Source organism: Lucilia sericata, unplaced genomic scaffold (assembly GCF_015586225.1).
Source record: "Lucilia sericata isolate MDLA Ls3-8-SP2 unplaced genomic scaffold, ASM1558622v1 Contig000025F_arrow, whole genome shotgun sequence".
Classification (NCBI taxonomy): domain Eukaryota; kingdom Metazoa; phylum Arthropoda; class Insecta; order Diptera; family Calliphoridae; genus Lucilia; species Lucilia sericata.
The window spans coordinates 290499-315800 of record NW_023994063.1 but is presented as its reverse complement, the minus strand read 5'-3'; the positions used below and the strand labels follow the sequence as shown (position 1 = coordinate 315800).

The 25302-nt window shown below is 28.7% G+C and overlaps 1 protein-coding gene across 1 annotated transcript; it reads right to left on the bottom strand.

Annotated features, from left to right (window-relative positions):
- Positions 1 to 214: 214 nt before the first annotated feature.
- LOC119609907 lies at positions 215 to 24189 on the bottom strand (the record flags this gene model as incomplete). Its single annotated transcript, XM_037964940.1, has 5 exons — positions 215 to 2895; positions 3443 to 3557; positions 5076 to 5232; positions 8485 to 8627; positions 24020 to 24189. Coding segments are annotated over 5 exons (741 nt in total), but the record flags the coding sequence as incomplete, so codon positions are not given.
- Positions 24190 to 25302: the final 1113 nt, after the last annotated feature.

Here is a 25302-nt window from a genome sequence, read left to right as displayed (position 1 = left end):
GAACTTTGCTATCGTTTGGCACACTCTCTTAATATTAATGTTTTAATGCATGTTTTTTTGGAAAAAATTAAATTTATTTATTTTCGTAATTTTTTTCAACTGATCCAATGGTCCAAAGTTATTTCGCAACTTACAATACATTTCGGCCAATTTTTTGAACTGGACAAAAAACATATTTTTTTATTAAAATACGAAATATTTTTTGCTTTTTATTATAATTTTATTTAAATTTCTACAAATTGTGTTAAAATTATATACACAAATATCAAAATTATAATGAAAAAATATATGTATATTATTTTTTCAATTATACAAAATTAAAACTCGCAACATAATTAAATAAGGAGAAAAATATAAACTTCACGAAAAAACATAATTCATGAGTAATTTCCGATAAAACTCATAAATTTAAGATTAAGGACATTATTTTAAAAGACGAAACTTACCAATTTCCCACATTTTTTATAACTTTAAAAACTTTTTTTAGGAAAAAGAAATCCGAAAATCTGTAAAAATGTATATATGAAGTACGTGCAACTTTTTAGATTTTCGAGGAATCGGAAAATTTTTTAAATAATATGAAAATTTACTTAATAAAAATTTTCTTTTCTTGTTTATGAAATAAATGCAAATTTTAGTTAGAATCCATAATATTTCCTATATAGTGTATGCTTAAAGCTTTAATTGAAATTAGCTAAAACTAGAATTTAATAGAGTCAATGATGTTTGTATGTATTTTTGGTAAATAATTTATGTAATAACATTTAATGTTTTGTTGCGTATACATAAATCTGAGTGACTAAAAATAATAAACAGTTAACAAGAAATATACATATACATAAATAAAATAGTTAGAATTTTTAAATTAATTCTTAAATTACTAAAATAAGTACAATATAATGATGTGTAGATATTTTATATTTCCTAATATTATTTTCTATTTCTGTATGTCGCCATCTAAATACAAAAAAGATGTATCTAACATTTGTTTTTTTAAAAAAAAGTTATTTTAAATTTTCTAGTATTATTCCGTGGAAACATTTTTTTATTTGTCAAATAATAACTATTTAAAACTTGTCCCCTCATCGGTTTTTAATATTATTTCTTTGATTTTAAAAATATAAATGTTAGATACTTCTTTCTTATATTAAGGTGACGATGTGTGGTTTTAAGGTGTTTTTTGGTGTACTTCACAATAAGTGCGATGTGTAAATTCATATAAGTGTATACTATATATGTACATATGTATGTAAATTAGGCTTTTTGGTCGACATTCCCAATTCTATTAAAAGTTAAGATCTTTTTATTTTGGCATATTGTATGTATTTTTCCTTAAACAAGTGTTTTTCGAACTTCTGCTTCTAATTTTTTTCTTTTATTTGTTTCAAATAATTTGTATTAAATTCTCGAACAATGGTGTATCAAAATGTTTCCAATATCATTCTGGGCCGAATATTAGACTTAACTTAAAACTTACATGGTAAAGAATATGCAATTAATGCAATAAATTTTAAATATAAAGCAAAAATATTCATTTGATAACAAATAAGTGTTAAAACGATTTTTATAAAATATATGGAGTATTTTGTGTGTAGCCAATGTTAGGTCTAATAATTACTCTTACTGTAGGATTATGTTGGTCAACTAACTTCTGCTAAACTGAAACTGATGTATAGTGAGTACTGACTCGTTCCTATGACATTACATTGCAAAACTGAATAGTATTTTATAAGCAAAATGGTTAGCTTTGGAGTTAACCATAAGTTAGTTTTAAGTTAACTCAAAATACTACTGGGGACATACATACAAAATCCATGTATCTAAAATAAAACTTGTAGTAAATAAAAGCGGGAAAATATTTTTTGGAGTGACGAAACTTAAAATAATTTATATCTAAGAAAAGTATTTAATTTACGAATTGTACATGATTGCTATTACTTTGAAATTATTTGCTAACTTTTAAACTTTGTTGATATGGATTTAATTATACAAAAACCAAATTATTATTAATTTACACATCAGGTAATCATACATACATAAGTACACCTTGATTCAATTATTAAACGCTCACATACATTTTTCTTAGATATACTTATTTTATGCCAAATATTAATTATTCAGCATATAAAAATATTTAAAGCAAAAATGTATTTTAAAGAAATTCTACAACTTTGAAGCCTATAGGCTCACTAATCTCTATCAAGTAGTTTAAGAACGTAATTAAATACACACATACATAGGTCTTATTTACATACATATGTACATACATATTCATTTATGTCTATATTATATTCTAAAAAATAATTAAAAATATAATTAAATTAGTAATTGCTCATATTTATGTTAAGCAAAACATATTATTGAATATGTATTTGCTGGCACAATAATTTGTCTTGTGGGTGTTGGCTGATTGGGTGTTTGGTTGGTGCTTTCCTGCGTCACAAGTGTTTAAGGAATTTTGGAATTGCATTCGAATTGACTGGTTGGAATAATTGTGTAGGAGGGAGATATTTAAAGTCAATAAATTACATTATTCGTTGATCGAACTAAGTCAAGCCAGTCATCAATGGAAAAACAATCGTATTACTATTTCCGTTGCCACATAGCATTTTCAAAAAAACAAATATTCATACATCATTAAGACATTTCAACCAACGCAATAACTTTGACCTCATCGCACTTTGAACAACGTTCTGCAAGTTTGTATTTTTGCAACAATACTGACACCTAATGTGTCGTCTATCTTGTTAGTGTGGTTTGTTGATAGCCCACCAAAACGAACAGTGCCACTGTTAGAGTAAAAATAAGTTGCCAAGGACTATGTAAGGCAATACCGGCATCGCCCTCACCATTGCGACAAATTTCGGGATGTCGTGTGAAATCTTCGCAGTAAATCTGAAAAAAGCAAAGAAGAATGAAACACCAGAGGTTTAATGTTAGAACAACTATACGATTTATTGCTAAAACTATGTTAAAGAATACCTACAGTGGGAAGAAAAGGGGAACAAAAAGTAACCATTTGGTTTAGGTCACTTCTTCGTATGCAATATTTCGTACACATGCATACATATGTATATATTCTCAAATTCTTACGATTTATTGTACTCGGATGCATATTCAATGTACGTCTGTACAAACATACATACATATGTATGAACATAGGTATGTATGTATGTTCATATGTATATGCAATATACCCATCATGCATTTATATTCATTCTATGGTATCAGAGTTTGGTATGTAGTAGGTGCGTTTTTAAAATGTTATAGCTAGTAATAAAGATAATAAACATGTGTATGCATATCAAAATAACATCAAGGACACTGAAATTTACATAATTTCAAAATAAAACTCACTTCTATTAAAATGTTAGTTTTAAACTACATTTTTTGTGTTTGTTGGGATGTAATGGAAGGTTTGTGAAACATGAAAAATACTAACCTTTGTTAAGCTATTGGCGTATTTATCGACTAACTCGCGTGTAAATTTTGCCGCATCGGCACCACATATTTTCCGTGCAGCATTTTCCGAACAATCGACAAGTTCATTAATGGAGCTGTAAATTAAAAAATATATATATTAAAGTACATAGTTATTTTGAACATATAAAATAGTTATACATTTGAACAATGTAAATGTACATACATACATACATACATACATACATACATACATACATACATACATACATACATACATACATACATACATACATACATACATACATACATACATACATACATACATACATACATACATACATACATACATACATACATACATACATACATACATACATACATACATACATACATACATACATACATACATACATACATACATACATACATACATACATACATACATACATACATACATCATACATACATACATACATACATACATACATACATACATACATACATACATACATACATACATACATACATACATACATACATACATACATACATACATACATACATACATACATACATACATACATACATACATACATACATACATACATACATACATACATACATACATACATACATACATACATACATACATACATACATACATACATACATACATACATACATACATACATACATACATACATACATACATACATACATACATACATACATACATACATACATACATACATACATACATACATACATACATACATACATACATACATACATACATACATACATACATACATACATACATACATACATACATACATACATACATACATACATACATACATACATACATACATACATACATACATACATACATACATACATACATACATACATACATACATACACTCACTCACTCGCATCCCATTATTTTTTTTATTAAATTTTTTTTTGAAAGTATGAAGAATAGCTATCAGAACTCCTTTGACCAATTTTTGCTAGGACCAATAGTTGAAAAGTTAAATTCATTGGAATAAAACCCTGTATGACCAAAATGTGCAACTTTGACCCCCTCCAAGTCCGGCAGTTCTTGACCGATAGAGCTGATAGAGCTGTCTGAACTACTATCCAATAGTACTAACCTTAGTGCAAATTTGGTCAAAATTGATTTTTTGTGTTGGGTCACATGACATGAAATTCCCCTATATAAAACTAGTAACCAATTAAAAATTCAATTTTTAATTTTTTTGTCATAAACAACACTAATACATTTTAAAAGCTATCAATTTACTTATATTTTAACCGCCTTATTCATAAACATTTATCAAAGGTTTCTAGTACAAATTTTGTATGAATATTTGATTTATAAACCTTTGATAAAAGTTTATGAATAAGACCCTAGATATTTATTTTCCCTTATATGTAAATGTTAAATTAAACCGAGAAAAGCCCCACTGTACTTCTACAACTTTCAATCGATTTCCCGAATGGTCTCAAATTTTTAAATCATTTTGTTTTAAATACTAATGAACAAAATTAACCCTCCAATGCAGATCTATTTAAAAGGGCAAGTCTAATGGGTACAAATATAATTTTTTGTTTTCTCTTTTATTTTAACATTTTGTGGTTGCACTTACCAACATATCGTTTTAATGTTTTCATTGATGGTGATGTTCTCCTGGCTTTCCTGATTTTTATTCGGCTTTAAAAATACCATTGTTTCCTTATAACGGTTGGCACACACTTCGAATTCTCTTTTAGCCATTTCAGAGCAGGGAGCGTGCTTCAGGTATTCTGCCACAAAGATAATGAAAGAAATCCGGTAAATGATACAAAATGGACACAAAAAATACATTCATTTATTTCAATACACAAAACAATGCTTTACGATATTTTATGTGTGGTTAAACGTGTGTGATTATGTGCAAAGTTCTTACCCAATGGACATTTTTTGTACAAATCTGTACACGAAAATTTTTATTTTTTTCGTATTCTAGGAGATTTGCTTCAGTCTGCGTCAGCATTATTTTACTTTTTTGTGTACGAAGTTTATGACATTTTAAAAGATTCACAATTGATAATAATTAATGGGCGTTTAAGTAATTTTTGGATGGGTACTATATCTGAGATGTATGATAAATTATCGACCGATCAGGAAAAATTTTACAGACTAACCGGTAGTCTTATAAATAGTATTTGTGCGTAATTTTGTAACGATATCAGTAATATGCGTTTAAGTGATTTTCGGAAGGGACCTGGGTGCTATGACCAATTACTCACCCATCGTAAAAAATAACAGAAACATTGTGTGGAAATCTTTATTTGGAACAAGTAATGTGCGTTTAAGTGATTTTCAGATTGGAACCTTATGTGTTAGTTATGACCAATAATATATCGGTCCAAAAAAATTCTTTATAAGGATTCTATTGATATAAAACTTATATTTGTGAAATTTCGTAAAGATACCCATAAGGACCAAGAATATTTTGTTGGGTCTCAGAGGAATATTTCTCAGTGTTTCACACGGATTGACAAACTTATATACATATACCCCCATCACCGCTGATGATGTTATATTAAAAGGCAACACTTGTATCTTAAAACAAAATATCAAATTTGAAAACTATAAAATTTATGATTTTTCGAAGTTAAAACTTCAAAATGGCGATTTTTCACACCCTCTTAAAAAGTAAGTTAACGTGCTTCATAGACTATATCACTGTGCTATTTGAATGCCATTTGAATAAGCTCTTGAACTATAGGAAATACATATCTTAAGAAAGATGCATTTCTTTAGTTAATTTGTGTGTTGGTTATGGAAATGTTTTTTATTTGTGTGTTGGTTATGGAAATTATTATTTATGAATTGAACACAAAAATTTTGCGAGCAATTTTGGCCTTCTAATGTTATTACCTTGTTGGCTTAGACTAACGATGAAATGTTAGATCAAAGAGAAAAAGTGGTTAAATTACACGTCCTTCCATTCATCGTAGGTAATGAAAAAATCTTTACTTTATGGCGACGAAATATTAATATAAAAAAATCAATCGCCGAATTTTTCGCTCATTTTAAGATCTGAGAGTTATTCTTTCTTTAAATCTCGAATGAATGATTTTTCAATATTACATTGTGAATATTTTTTACCATTTAATAAGTGAATTCGAGTGGAATTTTAATGAATTTGGAACAAGTTTTTCATTTAAGTTAAGTTATTTCATGAAAAACTGATTTTCAATTAAATTAAAACTTTGTGATAGTATAAAGCTATTTTTTGTTGAAAATTGTAACCAAAAAATTTCTTCGCACAAAATGTTTATAAATGTCTGAAAAATTGTCAAATCTCATAAATACATATCTAAAGGAAATTTACTCTATTCATTAGGTTATTTCAGAAAATAGGCATTTGCCGAAAATGTTTACTGGATAAATGTCAATGGGAGTTAAATTTCTATAAACTTGTTCGGATATGTTTGGTTGTGATTGTATATGCATTTGAACATAACAAAGAAAATCGAATACATACATGCATGCATATCCTAATATATATTTCGTTGTCCAAACACAACTATAATCAAAATTATAGTTCATATTTTCAAAAAGGTATATATATATATTTCATTCTATATTTGAAATGTTTGTACACAAATATTCGTAATAATTCCCTTTTCGTGAAAATATATTAACGAGTAAATTGCTAAATTGCTGATCATCAGTGTTTGTACTAAATATCGACGCCTCCGAACTAGAACATTGTAAGTATACTTAAAACGTTTTCAATATTTGGTACAGATCAGCCGATCCGCTCAGAACTTAAATGAAAAAATGTACATAGCATACACATTTTCATAGATATATTTAAAGTTTGAGACCTACTCCCGATAAACTGAGTACTTTTACATAATTTATTTTTAAATCTATTGACTTCAACTTATACCATGTAAAAATAGGGTTCAGATTTGTCGATCCGTTGGCAATTTATAAAAATAATTTGCATACTTAGCATATATGTACATATAGATATGTATTAACAAATTTAAAATCTTAAATCTCAAAACTCACTTTTTCGACTTAGAATGTTTTGGGTTGGAGGCGTCGATATTATCCCACAAGTATTCTTGTATGTATGAATGTTTCACGTACATATGTATAACTAGTACAACTTACATACAAAATACTTGCATACAGATGATGTGTGTGTGGGTGTGTAGTATATTGTAGTTTTGCCACAGCTGGCTATTGCATCGATACAGATAGCAAAAGTGCAATTGAAGAACAATAAATCATGTATTCAGGGTCTTCATTCTCTCAACAAATAGTTGCAAAAGCATTTTTTTGCTATAGTTTTTTTTTTTTTTTTTAATTTTTAGTATCCTCTTATCGATGACTAATCATTGAAATTGTTTTTGTTGTTTTATCAGATTTAAGAAAGAAAATTGAAATTATTAAATTAGTTTCGTACTAGATATATACACAAAGCATTATTTGACGTATAAACCGAAATTTTATGTTCAATGGGAAATAAAATAAGAAATATTAAAGGAAATAATATATTATTTGTAACCCACAATAAAAAAGGCTCGAAATAAGGAGTGTGCACTTGAGGACCCCAGTATAGTGTAAACTAAGAAGTGACTAAAGTGAAGTATTTTGTAAAAAATTAATGAAAAATGAGTTACATCTAATATTTAGACTTGAGGACCCCAGTGTAGTGTATTCAAACCCACAAAGAATTTTTCGTTGCATGGTCAAACTTTTGTACTGAACAGTCATTTTCTCGAAACTAGCCAAATTAAGTTAAGCTAGTACCAATCGACTCGGAGTCCTGAGTCTCTGTCTGCTCATGTAAACTTTATAATGAAACTACAGGTCGCAAGTTTTAGGAAAACTGTAAAGTTTGGTAAAGTAATCTTTGAGCAACATTTTTGCAGGTTCGTAAAAAAATACTATTAATTTAATTTAACTTTTCGCACATTAGATATAAAATAAAAATTAAATTTAGAATAATTTGTTGTAATAATTTTTCAATAATTGTTGTGTTTTCTTACCATCTTGAAATTCTCCTTTGTTACATAAATCCCTTATAAATTGATTAGTGCCATGATATAATTTGTTGAACTGATTTCGCTGTTGTAAATCCATGCAGCGCCTCGTATAGCTTTGTATGCAACGAACACCTTTTCGCAATTCACTGTAACAAAAAAGTGTTGTTATGTAAACTTATTTGCCAAACATATTGAAAAAAAAAAAAACAATAAAAATACAATATTTAATTGTTTTATTATTAACTATTAACTGTATTACTTAATGCTTTATAAAATTTGTATAATTTTAACGGATTTATTTGGGGTATAAGAGAAGCGCAATTTTATTTTTTAAATTTATATCATTTAAAATTTAACAGAGTTTTTCTAAACGTTGCTTCATGTGCATACATTTATTTACTTCATTTATTTAATATTTAAATCCATTTTGATAAACAACAGTACTGCATGAATTATTTAGGGAGAATGGAAAAGAGAGAAATCAACTTATTTAAAAGTGGGTAATTCCAACTTAATAAAACATTGCGAAATCGCCCAATGTAAAAAATACAACTCCATTTTTATAAAATAATATTCCAAGTATACTAATCGGCTACAACCGTACCATCCGTATAGGGCTTTGGAGCTTATACATTTGTTAAATTTTGCAGTATATCTTTTATATATAGCATTTAGGTATATATCTTTTATATATACCTAAATGCTACTTTCTATTTTTGCAATAGTAACACTGTGTGTAATTTATCATGGAAATATGTATAACCATTTGATTTACTCTCTGAGTTGTCATAATTAAAAAAAATTGTGAACATATGAAATAAAAAAAACTTTAAGATCAAAATCACAAAAAAAAAACTTAACAAAATCGTTTTTTTTACTTTCAAATGCTTCTCTAAATTAGGCGTATACTTAATATTTGTAATATCTATAAATCATTAACACGTATATGTACAGGTGTCGTTAATAAAATCAGTGCAACTTTACAATGTAAAACTAATCAGTTGAAATTAAAAATGAAGATTCTTTTTTTCATTCCATATGTTTACCATTTTAGTTCCTTTGCCTCAGAGAGTAAAGCCCTATTCGGGGGTACGGTTGTATGGGGGATAGGTGAAATAATCAACAGATTTTAACCATTTGCAATAGGATTCATCCTAGAGTTAACAAACGATTCAGGATGATTATGAACCGATTAGTATAATTTAAGATGGGTTTAGAACCAATGAAGTATACATTAGTAATATAATCCCCACTGTAGTGTGTAATGAAAGAGATAACAAAATTAAAGTAACATGTACTAACGTAGTATGTATGTAATAATATACATAAATAGTTTGTTTTTGGTAGGTCTGTATATTAATATAATTTTTTTTATGTATTTGATATCATTATGCCCAACTATTCTACTGATTGCAGCTTAAAAGAATATATGGCAATTGTGTCACAAGACATACAAATAAATCTACTTAGATGACATCGTATGCAAATATAGACAATTTACTAGAAGGATTTTATAGCATACGAACATACATATGTATATGTACATATACAAACAGCGTCAGTCAAAATATTAGTATTTCAAAGACTTATCTATTACTATTAATAAAAAATTAATAATAAAATTTTGTTTAATGCGTCTAAAATAAATAGTTTTCAAATTATCTTTAATAGTGTAACTAATTCTACCTTCATGTCTACAGCTGTCTTACATTGAGAAACATTTTTCAATTCTACATTATTCTATAATGTTAAATGAATGCTTTAATGTAGTTCAAAATATTTCTGGTATATCTATTGTTTGAAATTAGATTAACATTTCCTAAATTTACCTATACACAGAAAAAAATAATTCATATTAGGAATGAATTTTGAAATAAATTGAATGAATCGAACATGACTTCTTTTTCCCAAACCATTTTCATTCAGAATATTAAAAGTTCATAAAATGTATGAATTTGTACATGAAAGATTTTTTTGTTTTTTTGTTCATTTTCTTTGATTTTCATCAAAAATGCAATAAATAAATAACAGTTACCTATTAATATCTTCGATTTTTTAGAAAATAATTACATATTAGCCAATTTTTATGATAAATAAATAAAAATGCTGGAAAACAAAATATGAAATAAAAAAAACCAGCATATAGCTAAACATCTATTCTTCAGAAAATGTTGCATGTTACGCGCATATTTCATTGTTTTCAATCTAATAAAAATCATAGAGAAATAAAAAATTTTCTAAAGAAAATTTCAAACATTTTTTAACAAACAGAAAAATATAAAGAAAATTTTTAATATTTTAAGTCAAGGCTTCTAGATTATGTTTAAAAATATAAAAATGAAAAAATTCATACAATTTAGGAACTTATTCTTAAACAAAGTATAACAAGTAGTCCGACTCTCACATATAGGAAATTACTCTCTCACATATACGAGTTCCGTGTGAATTCAACTCTCTTGTGAGAAGTTTAAACTTGTCAAAACCCTCAAAAGTTTACCTTTCTTTTTTTACCACTTTTAAGGATCGTACGCGAAATTTCAGTTATCCACAAAAAATCCGTAATTTTTTAAAATAGATTCATTGCACTTTTCACATAAAATATTGTTTAATTTTCTTAAAATGGAAAAAATTTTTTTTCTATTTATTGACATTTCATTTTTGTTGTTGTTGAATTTTAATTTACAAACAGAGTTTCAATTTTTGGTATTGAAAATTCAAACAAATTTAAAATTGTAATTTTTTATAAAACTCTGTGTGTTCAAAACGCACCAACACATATACATTTTTGTTACCAACACATATTTAGAGTTAGGTACTTTTTCACTAACACATGCTTAGAGTTAGGTACTGCTGTCAAAGAGTCGGACTACTTGTTATACTTTGTTCTTAAATATTATTAACTTTAGTCAATGAAAGCAGTTCATAATATTTATGCTGAAACTTTTTTCTGTGTAGAATCGTATAATAATTTAGATTTAAAGTACATGCATTCATATCTCCAATGGTGAAGCAAAGGGCTGCACAAAAGGTCTTAGTGAAGTCAATACCAACTCAATGAGACTCTGCTATTGTCAACAAAGGCCATGTAAAATTTTCAAAATTTCATCGAAATCGAAGAGGACCGTGTTTAAAATCCCACTTTTGTGTTCGAAATTTTGGAATATAAACATTCCAATGATAAATGCTTTTTGTTTTAAAATTAATAAAAGAGTTTTTAATCCAGACAACAGAACTTAAGTACTTGAATACATGTACATATTTATGTATATACATACATATGTATGTACATTTGCTTAAAAACTGTCATAATTCAAAATTCATCTCACAATTTTATTCGATTAGTAAATTTATCATTTGGTGTGCTTCCGGTAGATTAGTAGTTAGTTTTCTAGAGACACTGATAAAGGAGCCCACAACAAACCCGATCTTAGTATAAAAATTATTAGAAGTTAATTTCAATTTCTTTTAACGTCAACCTGATTGGTGTTCTGACAAGAAAGGAGATTTGAAGTTTATGTAAAAAATAAAGCTACCGTTTTATATTACCGTTATGATTAATTCATCCGATTCATGTGATGAAGACATTGATGATCCAAGAATGTTTTCAAAAACTTAATATGGTTAATGCCTGCATTAATTACATAGGGAAAGTTTTAAAAACTAAAATGTACCACGTATCCCAATAATATTTGCAATGAAATAGATTACTTTTGTGGAACAGATCTCAAATGATCACTATTTTAAATAATTTCCTTTATAAAAGATAAAATATTAATTAAGGAAAAATAACACATTATTAAGGAACATTCCTGCGATTTCATCTTTTTAAGTATCTATATACATATATCGTTAAGGTACTCTCCTATTAATGCTTACTTAATTTCGACTCGATCTGAATGATCTATGTGAAAGGATTTGGCACGAAAAGATACAATTAAAAAAAATAAACATTAATTTAGTCTATTTTTCAAGAAATTGAATACGAAGAAGTGAGAAATATTAATTTTATTTTTTATATAAAGAAAATCCTTGAAAAAGTATTAAACGTTTAATATAAAAAAAAACATTTAACTCGATTAACCGAATAATTTTAAATTATCCGATTATTAACCAATATCACGAAGAAGAATGAAAATATGTAAAATGTTAAACCTTTATTTTAAAGTTTGCAGAATGGACTTTCGGATGGCATACAAGGCGTTTTTCAAAACGATATCTTAAATCTCAGATGTGATGGAGAAAATCTGAGATCAGATTTGGATTCAGCACTGCCCAGTCCTTCAGGAAAGTATAACTAGGTCTCAAACCCAATGTAAATATTAAAAACCATATATCTGGAAAACTATACCAGAAACAATTTTGATACTTTGTATGAGGCCGATCGCTACAAAAATTGCCAGTTCCATTTTGGCTTATGCAAAACTATGTTGTGGCAAATTTGTATGTTTTAGTTTTCATTCTCTTACCGGCTTTTTACTCTTTTATGAAGTTATGCATAGTGCTATAAATAACATTCACACTTAATGTGCAGCTGAGAACTTTATAAAAGTAATCTTTACTTCCGATTCACCCACCACAACCCGGTTACTCAAAATAATAAATGTAAACACTAATCATTTGGCATGGTCCTTTGTATTTTACTACATGCAATGTCAAGTGTCAGGCATCAACAAGGATGGATGATACTTTTTTATTCTCACTGAATATTTGTTCAACTGCGACACTTGGCTGATTGTGAGTGAATAATTCATGCTGAGTAACATTCTGCTGCCGCTTGACATTGATGGCAATGTAATCCAACAGCTCAGATACTACCAGTCAGTGTTCGTTCCTCTTTTTATTCTTTCGCTGAAAGGACATTTGCTGAAAGGATCATGCGAACTGAATATACTTCCTATCGACAGCCATACCATACCAGGTGGTTTACAAAGCAAACAAACAAATCAGAATCCTTAATTTAAGAGCCGAATAATATCACAAATATTATTGTAACATTCATCCAGTGTCACTCTAAGAACATTATATTGAACATAAAAACTTTATGTACATGAATAATAAGTTCTTTTACATATTTATTCTAATTTATAGGAAAACAATAGTCAATAGTATAAAAAGTTTGTTAAACTTGTGTATATTAGAGTGACTCTGCTTGCATGAAGAACAAATACATAAGATGCCGATGTTCCCAGCTCAAATTAGATTTTTACCTACAAATTAGAAACCAACAAATTTGCATATGCATTTTACCCTCGATTTGTTAGTACTTATTTTATTCTTTAAGTTATATATCCAAATATATCTAAATATTAGAGGAAAATAATTTTATAAAATAAAGAAAAGGATTTTGTGTGAAAATGAAGCTTAATGCAAAGTGTAAACATTGAACATGTTAATATCATCGCATTCAGATATTTCACATTAAGTATTAAGTATAATTGTTTGTAATCCCAGCGAAAACTTGGTAATAACCACTCACTTTTCAATGACTACTACATACTGTCTGAATTGCTTTTAAGTACTCTTATAATGACTTACATATAATCAGATACGTAAGTACTTTATTTTGAGTTTTATAGGATCGCGCCAACAACTGTTTTTTACACACAAGGAAAGAAAATTGTTAAAATAGTTAGTCACTTGGACAGTCGGTGGCTAGGGACAACCCTAAGTGGTATGTTAAATAGGTAGTTCGGCACTGTCCGACCGAACTGTTGGGTATTTACAATATGAGAAAGTTGTTTGCGAAATTGCAAAGTTGTTCAAATCGGTAGCAACATGAATAAGCATATTATTTTTCATTTTCGTGGTTTTGGTTGAATTAGCGGTCACAGACTGTATGTCTTGCATTAGGTGTTTCTTCGTATTTCTCTTATTTAGAGTTCATTTGTGAGCCAACCTAATGTACATACATAAAATACAATAGGCTGTTTAACATACACCATGATGTTACATCTATACAAGACGTTTTTACTTCTTAATATCCTAATATTTAATATACAGTGGACGTCCACTAGTACGAATTATATAGTGTCAGGCCCTTTCGTAATACCGAAAAATTCGTATTATTGAACAACACATTTTGTATGTTTAAATTCAAATAATACACATAAAATATTGGATTTTATTTATTTTTGTTTTATTTTTCATGAAAAATTACATAACGGAACAAAATATAATAAACGTGTATTATTTTAAATAAATTTCTTGTACATAACCAGGCATAAAAGGGACATATTTACGTATATGAATTGTTAATTTTGAAAGTATCGTGAGTCCAATGGTTGAAATGAGATATATGTAGAAGGCTTTAAATTTTAATGTTTTTAAAAAGATGTGTGCCAAAGACAACTTGCAATTTACATATGTGTTCTAAAATGTATTAAAATGTTCAGATTACATAAAACTTTTATTAGAAACTTGAATGTAATATACCACAATTCTCTAATTTATAATTTTCTCTTAAAAATTAGAATAGTTATCCTTAAACCCATTGTTTGGAATGTGGAGTCACACTACTTTCAAAATTAACAGTTCATACATACATATGTATATAAATATCATTTTACTTATTAAAAAATCCATCATTTAACATCGATGTTTATTACATTGTAAAATGATTCTTACGGCTTTTTCAATAACAGCGCTTTTGAGGCTTCAATATTGTTCTCAGCAGAGTCATTGTCGGGAACTAATAAAATACTTTCCTCATTGGCGTTATCATCCAATTTAATTTCTTCTCTTGGGTCACCAAAATTCCAATAAAATAAATTAATAACACTAAATAATTGTTGATTTGTAAATATACATGCAGTAAATTGTGTGTAAAGGATTTTTAAAAATACAAAACACTTGTAATAAATACAAAAAAACTTCAAAATTACTGAGCTTAAGATGAATGATACCGAAATAATTAAATAAAAACATAATAAAAACTTCATTCATACGTAAATAAAACCAAAATTCCCATAAAAAATGCGTTATTCGTACTATCGAACAGAAAAATTGTGACTTTATTCGTACTATAGAGTAGACAATGCAACAATTTTGCCATTCGTATTATTGGATATTCGTAATAAAGAGTATACGTACTATTGGACGTCCACTGTACATATGTTTGTATTTACAGTTAGTTATTTCTAGTTACCGGACATACATACTGATATTCGTATTGGAAGACAACATAAATTAAATTTGTAAAAAATAGGAAAAAAATTAAATGAAAAAGTTTATATTAAGTTAATAAGAAAACATTTGATGATCCGCTTAGAATTTTTAATGAAGCTTAGAACGTACTCTGAAATAATCTAAAAAGTACCAACAACATTTTTTTTTTTTTTTATTTCAATCTGCTCTGTTGTCATTGTTGCGCCAATCAACAGAAATTGGACAAATAATAAATAAGTCAACTAAACGAAACAAAACAAAAAAAAAGAAAGGAAACAAAATATAAAAACGTCTATGTATATATGGAAAACAAAAAATAAATTCAGTTAAAATATGTATGAATGAACTAGTTGTATTGAAACAGTTACGTTCAAAAGAATTTGAAAAAAAAAGTTTGACGCCAAATACACTTCATATAGCAACCCTGCAGTTTGGGGTGACTGTGAATAAAAATTCACGATAGCAAGAGATTTTCTTACAAATTCACCAGAACTTATCGAATAAAAATTATTATTTTTATTATTATAAAATACATAATAATAACAATTCTACTAGAAAAGTTGAATTTATTATGGAGTTGAACTCGAAATCTCTCAGATTCTCCGCTGCCGTACAACAAATCCAATACTTATTATTTGATTGATCGTAAATAATGATCTAATGCATTAAAAAAATAGTTACTTGTAGAACTGTAAGCAAAGTTTTGCTGGGATTTATACTGCACAGAATAATGTCACACTTAAATGGAAAATTAATTCTTGGTGAGTGAAATAAGTGACATACATATCTTTAAATTAGTTAAGTCATATACATACATATGTATTTCAAATGTTTCTAACAATTGTTATACATTTGACAAAAATACACCCAATGTACATAAATGGGATACATTGAAACCTTGTAAAACTGCTAGGAATATCATGAAAAAGCACACACACATCAGTTGGTATGCACCAGTGTATGTGTGTGAGTGTGTACTTTTAAAGTACGTACAATTTTAAAAAGGGATACAACAGAATGTTGATTGACATGGGGACAAGGCATAAATCAGAATTGAATGAAAAGTTAAAAAAGTTAAAATGTTGTAGAAAATATCATGGTTCTTTTTAATCAGTCCCAAACACTCCCACAAAATTGATGAGGAAGTTTTAAAAACATTTGAAACTGAAGCTAAAGATGAAAGGCGTTATTTAGTTGTTCATTTTTTGTTGGTGTTTATTTTTTTTGGTCCGGTCATTAGGTGACACATGATATCTGTCATGTCCAAACAACTGATAATTTTTATATAACAATAAGATTCGCCTAAGAATTCAAATATAAATAAATTGAAAATATTGAATAGTTTCTTTTAAAACTATCTGGGCCATCGCACAGTGAGACATTTGGTACTTTTAGAACGACAAAAATAAAAAATTAAACGCTTTCCAATTGTCTTGCTTGTTATTATAGTTAACAGTAAACATTCCATATACTATAGAAAAATAACTAAAAATATTGCAGAGTTCTTTTAACCCGAAATATAGGTGCTCAAAGTTGCTACTTTTAAAAATAAAATAATTTTCTTGTAATATTCCTGAAGCGGCATATTAATTTTGAATGCGTATATCTTGGTAAATATTTCAGATATTTATATAGTTTCGTCAGTGTATTATAATTTAGTACTTCAAGATTATTCTGCAATGATTTCTTAGACAAAAGCTCAATTTTAAAGGTTTTATTTTTAACTCTAAGGAAAAATTATATTAATAATAAAAATATATTTAAATATTATATATTTAATGGAATAGATCTAATGACTGCAGCCAATTGCAGTTATCTAATTATAACCCTTGCATAGGAAATTTTCTATAGAAACATATATATGAAAATTGGCTGCGATCTTCAGAGATATTCAAAAAAAATAGAGTGTCCTATAGAATGTTTTTTTTATATTAAGTGTAAACTCACGTTAGGGGTATACATAAATTTTGGCCTTGGCACCATATATTAGCCCACAATTAGTGCTTTTAAAAAACAATTACTTAAGCCAATCAGGTGTCATAGCTTTATTTAAAAAGTAAAATTGTCTGTTTATTTCCAGATTTAAATTCATAGATTATAAATTTATTTTGTTCTTTGTAAAAACCGCGGAATTTATATTTTATTTTAAATTTTAATTAGAGTATAAATGGTTTGTTAATGTTGCATTCAATTATTTGCAAATATTTGTACAATTTGATAAAAATTTCTAAGAGTGACTACCCTAATATTCATTAGGGTGGTTATATAAAGCATGTTTTTAAAAATTATAGAAGAGCATGCATTAAAACTGCAATGCAGAGCATTTGAGACAATTCGGATAATACTAACCCGTTTAAAACAGTATCTAAACGTTGAAAATGTGTTTAAATAGGAAAATTGGGTTTATTAACTTTTTGCAGAGACTGTGCTACAAATATTTATATTTTTTTCTTATAAATAAATAGCAATCTGTATAAAATTGTCTTTCTAAAAATATATAAAAATTCAAAATCGATTGCAAAAGTTTTGAGATATATGCGACCAAAAATTTAATTTTTATTCAATATATACTTGTAAAAAATGGGCGTGGCAGCAGTCTTATCGTGCTGATTATTATGTGGAGCGTTTGGCCAATTGTTTGCTAACTGTAACTAAAATTAGAACTCAATATCACTAATATTTGATTAATGTCGTTCTAAAAGTGCCAAATGTCTCACTGTGCATCGCTAAGGTCAAAATATTTTGGAAATCATTATGAAATAAAACAAGTTAAATTTTGATTTTGCATTCAAACATACATATATACATAGTACAATTAATCAGCAAACTTTAATATATAACTAGCTGATTCGATAACCTAGAAACAATATAAATAAACCCTTTCTCAACCCCACTCCCATTCACTACGAATACGAATTTTGGTACTATTTTTATATTGGGGATGACATGCCCACTATTTCTTATCCGCCCATTATTGCACAAAATTTTAATATTGACACTAAAGTTTATCGAACTGTAGCTGTTATAGTTGTCCAAATTTACGTCATTTAGTATTGGGAAGCAATGTAAGCATGGGATATGCCACACTATTGCTAGTTAGCCTATTTTCCCCCCAAGTATTAATATATTTGTCAAAGTTGTTCGTGACAAATTTGAGGACTCTAGTCGTACCAGTTTTTGAGATATACTACTTTTAATAATTATTTAATAAGTGGGCGTCCGCCCACTTGGAATTTCAAAATAAAAGATATCCTAAAAAATCGATTCAGCCGTTTCATCAGCTTTAGACAACATAAAATTGTTTTGCTTAAATTATTTATTTGCAATCTATTTAGATACAATAATAAGCAAATTTAGTTATAACAAGTAAGAGTGCTACATTCAGCTGTGCCGAATCTATATCATTCACATAGTGTTAAACTTAGTTAGTTTGAGTTAGTTAGTTAGTTTGAAAGGAGGATGTATATACATCAAATCCGAAGAAATACACCTAGGCCTCTATCGGGCCTGTTGTGCGCTCCTTAACCAGTGCCTTAGGTGGGAATCGAACCCACCACCTCCGGTCTACCAGACTAGAACACTAACCACTAACCTACCGGAGGCCACAGTGTTAAACTTAAGATTTTTTTCTTTAATTTTTCCAAAAAAATCGCATTACGTTCATAAATGCTTTCCCATCTCTGTGACAAAGAAATAAATCCAAAACAACAAATACTAAACGTTGTTGTTTCCAGCTGTTTACTGTTTATTATAAACAAGCAAACACAACGTAAAAACGCCCAATCTGATCGAAATTTTCAGAGGTTGTCTTAGACTTTTGCTCATATCTCCGTTATTTATGAACCGATTTTGCTGATTTTAAGTAGGAAACTTCTCGAAAGCATGTCACATAGAATTATTGAAGACCAAGATCACAAATATCTGAGGTCTTCAGAAAATTGATTTCAAAACACACACAAACAGACGGATAGACAGACAAACGGACATGGTTTAATCGACTCCACTATCTATATCTAGGATCCAGAATATATACACTTTACAGGGTCGGAAAATTATATTGTAGAAATTACAAACGGAATACATCAGAAGTTTTCCAAAAGAGTTGAATATACTCAATGTATATTCAATTCTTTTGGACTTTTTTAATGACTGTAGATTCCTACATCTTATTGACCACGGATGCAACACCAGGTGTCGCAGTCAAGAAAGATGAGTATGGAAAGAGCACATTACCTGTTATGTTACTAACTATTATGAATAAACTTTAACTATACTAAACACTATAAATGTTATGAAAAGGAAAAAAATAATTAAGCAGTTTTTTATAAGTTCACAATGAACAATTTTTTATAATTATTTATCCTGCTGTCAAGCCCAAAGGCTTAAGGGATTTAGTACTTTTGTATGATTTCTTTAATAAATAAATTAATGAAATAAAAAAAAAACAAGTAAGAGTGCTATAATCGGCTGTGCCGAATCCTTTATACCCTTCACCATAGTGTATTTAAAAAATATCAATTTTATAAAATTTAAATTTATTTCATTTTCCCTACTATATCATAATTATAGCAATAGCAAAACAAAATAAACAACAACAACGCTAAGCGAAATAAACACACAAAAAACAAAACACACAAGGCAGAAAAACCAACAGACATACAAAAATACGAAACGAAATACACTAAGAAACAAAAACAATATACACAAGGCAATGAAACACACAGACATCCAAACATACGAAACTGAATACACCAAGAAACAACAACAACATACACATGGCAATGAAACACACAGCCATCAGAGATACAAGCCGATGCGAAATGATCGGCGGCGGCGGCGCAACCATTTTTGGTCGGCGGCGGCGGCTTATTACAGAAAATATCGGCGGCGGCTAAATTGTCGGCTCAATGTAACTTTTTCTTTAGAAATTGACCTTATAAGGTTTATTATATTGAAAAATCTTTGTATAATAGTCTGTTACATAGAAACCTGTCTCTATATAAGTTTTATTCTGCAGAAAATGGACATTTATAGTAGTTTTCACTATTTTAATATTAGCACAATATTGTGTGGCAACTCTTTTCAATTTGCCATAAGAATTTAAAATAGTGGCAACTCCGTTCAAATTGGTGAAATTATGTTCTGAAATACATGTGCGATTCTAATCTTTATCAGCGGCTACGTTTAAGCCGGCTTAGCTTTTGAGCCGAATGAAGTCGGCGGCGGCGCGGCTTGCAAAATATTATCGGCGGCCAGCCGCCGCCGATTTGAGCCGTCTCGGCTTGTATCTCTGTCAGCCATTCAAACATACGAAACAAAATAATCAGAAAAACAAAAACAAAATACACAACGCAATGAATAAGCAGTGTTGTTGTTGTTTATTTTTTATGAAATTTTCAGAGGATTTTTGCTTATATCTCCGTTGTTTATGGACGGATTTTGCTGATTTTAAATAGGAAACTTCTCGAAAGCATGTCTGATAGAATTATTGAAGATTTGGATCTCGAAGATATCTGGGGTCTTCAGAAAACTGATTTCAACAGACAGACGGACATGGCTTAATCGACTCCGCTATCTATAAGGATTCAGAATATATATACTTTATAGGGTCGGAAAATTATATTTTGGAAATTACAAACGGAATGACAAACTTATATATACCCTTCTCACGAAGGTGAAGGGTATAATAACCAAGAAGCATCTACTATCATTCTTAGAGTTTTAGATTGATAACGATGTAGAATTTCGATATTCGAATTACTCGCGGATCCCCACAACTGTATTCCTTATCTCCATAAGGGTTAGAGGATAGATAGTTTTGTAAAACATTAGTTTATTTTCCAAACCATGTTGTCGCAATTTTTAGAACTCTATTGTCAAAAACACAGTCTGTATTAACATGAAATTAAAAAAGGCGTAACAAAAATTAATCATTGGTACTCGCCAAAGAGCCCTAAAAAGCAACATTATAGATAATGGTTGGAGGGACTCTTGTATTATTATGTGTTTATTGATGTTAGTACATTCTTAATACATATAAGAAAATATAATTTTCATAACAATAATACTTTTAAAATTATTTAGTTTTTATCTTCTGTAAAATTTTTCAAAGTGTTGTTGTTTTTCTGTGTTAAAACCGTTATTTGGCGCCTAATGAAATAAGTAAGTACTTATTTAAGTAGTGATTTGTAAGCGAGCGTAGTAAGTACTTGGCTCCAAAGTCATCACCGTGATAAAATAATGAGTTAACTGTTAATTTTGAAAGTAGTATGGTTATAGTTGTTTTTTAAGTGATTTTGCATTTTAATGCTTTAAGAGTAACAGATGAAACTGGGCAATCCTTGCCTATATTATCGACTTGGACATCTCTGTATTATGCATTCTATGTATATTCTTGTTATTTTTCCTAACCTTTATTACATCCATACAAATGTGTGTATGTATGTGCTTTTAGTCATTTAAACTGAGAAGCTAGTGGCCAAAACTTAGTTGATTCGTGCTATGTTTTGCCAATGGTCACTGAAGACAATTCCTTTGGTGTTGAGTGTAAAATGTAAAAACAGACGTAAAAAACTTCACAAATTCAATTTGACTGTTGTTGGATGAAGGGAACAAGGATTATCACATATGAGGTGGTGCTATCATTCAAATCTTGCTGCCTGCCACGTTGTCCTTTTTGTCGTTTATTTTGCTGTTAATATTTATTTCTTGTTTGTGGAAAACTTTAAACTCATAAATAAGAAGAGAAAAACATCAGAAAAGAAAGAAATTAAAACAAATGAATAAATGTTGGATTTTTGTTTGTAATGCTTTATACATGAAGAAAAGTTTAAGTTTTGCAACTTGCCGCTGCAAAATGTTTTTTTTTTATTTTTTTATTTATTTATTTGTTAACTAATTTATGACCTCACAATGTAACCAGTTAAAGCATACAATACCAATTTTCAAAAATAGTCCCCCGCGCTAGAATTCAAACACAAGGATAACATAAATAGATTCACTCATATACCCACCACTAAATGATGCTGCAAATAAAAGGAAGCAACTGTGAAGAATTGTAAAACTGTAGAACTTCAAGTAACTGTGTGACTAAATAATTTTACACAGATAAATCTGGAAAATGAATGTTTATAGTTTTACTATACAACTGCGAAAGCACAAGGGACCAACAATACCATCATCCGCAATTAGTTTTGTTCACTAATTTACAGTTATAGTTATTTCATTTCATTCCCTTTTTATATAATTCGTTGCATTTTTTTTTTTTGCTTTTTTAGATTCCTTCAGCATTATCCTTGTCTTTTTCCTTTAGTATAGTTAGCGTTTCCATTTTCGCTGTTAGTTCCAATGAAAATGTCATATTGTTTATATATACTTGTATAAATGCATTTTGCTACTATTTATAAGTTCGTATATATGTAAGTATGTGATATTAGGAGGATTGATCAGATTTGTGTAAATGTAAAATATTCCAGGATTTTTTCTTGAGAAAACTAATACGATATTTTTGCACAGAAAAAAAACTTTAAGGAATCAATTTTTAAACTTAAATATTCAACATTTCCCCAAAAGTTTGAAACTTATTCTAGCTGACTTTTACCCTGATACTAACGTTCCCAAGATTTCCATTTCACCGACTGACTCTGTAGAAAGAAAAATAGTGGTTTTATTATCAAATAATTTTATTTTTTAAATATAGAACAAAAAAATCTCTAAAGTTATATTGTTCTGTAATGCGTAAGCGTGTTATATAAACTTTGACTCATTTATGCGGACAATGCCTCCAACAGCCCCATCCAAACGTGGTCAATTTTAAAGAAAATTATATTATATGAGTAAAACATTCTAAAAACGCAAAGCACCGATTGTATATCTTCTCAAGGAGTGGTTATATTTTATTTTATTTCAGCTCACTCAGATCATAAATGGATTTTTGTCGATTAAAAAAAAAAATAATACTCGGGTGACCAACTTCGAGGGATTACCCACTGATCCTAATCTGCCCACCATCACCTAGAACTGTCAATCAACTAGAAACATGTAAAATTTCATTGCGGTAAGTGACGAATTTAGAAACTATAGCGATACCAATTTGTTTATAAACGGATTCAAAAGCTCAAACGTCAGATAACATTCCTCACAAGATATTTGAACATTTTTTAATGTTCAGGTCCGATAAAAATAAAATATAGCTTTTTTAATAAAATTTATAAATCGATTTAATGCCTAAAAGTTATCATCCTAATGTATTTACCCCCCAATTATTTATATGTTCATACAAAAATGTTTATGTTGTGGATATTAAAAACTAAAATTGAAAAAAAAGAAAAAAGGAAATCTAGATCGAATTATATAAATTAAAAATGTTACTTACTGACAAAGTTTATCCAGTTCTTCTTTCTTGGCAGCACCAATTGAAAATTCTGATGTTAAATGCAACATCTCCAGCGGTTCCGCACATTTTGTGAATTCCTCTTGGCCGCACTCCTCAGCGTTGACAGTTGCCACCAATGCGAGGGCGATTGTAATTGCAACTGCAACAAAACAAAAGTTTTCGACAAATTAAAAAAAAAAACATTCATTCATACAGCCGTTTACTGTGTATAGAAAATAAAAAATGGAAAACAAGAACAGCATCAGCAACAAAGGTCCTTTACTAAATGAGAAAGTACTGCGTCTATAAAATCGCTGGATGGATGGGTGAGTGAAAGGATGGATACTGACTGTTGAGCATACTATACAGAGTAACTAGCTGACAAACGTTTCAATACAAAAGTAAAAAATAAGAAATTTCAACGCGCAATCAGCTCAACAAAGTTGAAAATGTGCACCATGGGTAATAAAAATTTTGTAACTTAAATTGGCATAACAAAATACAAAAAAAAAAAAAAAACAAAATAGAAATACAAAATCAACCGTAGTTGTTGGTAAAGATGCATCCACATGCAACCTCTGGTTTAACAGACGTAAATATCAGTTACATCTTTAAACTTATAGTTTTATGCACAAGTAGTAATGTGTGTCTTGGTGAGTGTTGAAGGCGGTTATGGGAGTGTAGCTGGCGTATTGCCTGCTGTTATATTTGGGAGTTTGGTTGACAAAAAGCGGTTAAATAAATATATTGCTATTTTTATTGCACTTTCTTGGCCAACAACAATGATAAATGGGCAAAAGTAAAATTCCAAATAGTTTATTCCGAATTTTCGCCATCGAATGCAATGACATTTCTGCCAGATGTGTCAGATACTCTAAATGTCCATTTTCACAATGCTCTCATATTCATGTACATACATATGTATATTTCTCTTTAAAACTATTTATAGTTGCATTCACATGAAAAATACTTGCAACATAAATATCTTTATATCAAAGGACATTCTAAACAGTTAATTTTTTTTATTATAGTGAGAGCTTGTCGCATTAAGTTCCTGCACATGTATCTCAAATCTGCTATGGAATAAATTAATAAGAGGGGTTAGAACAGTGATTATTTTTTTCACTAATTATCTGTGATATATATTAGATATGTACATACCATTTTGAAAGTCAAACTTCTGTAAGATCAAAAATAAATTCTATGTTTGTTTGTAAAAATTACCTAAAAACCTGCAATGATTTTGATTAGTTTTGAATTTTCATGGAAACTTAACATAATCA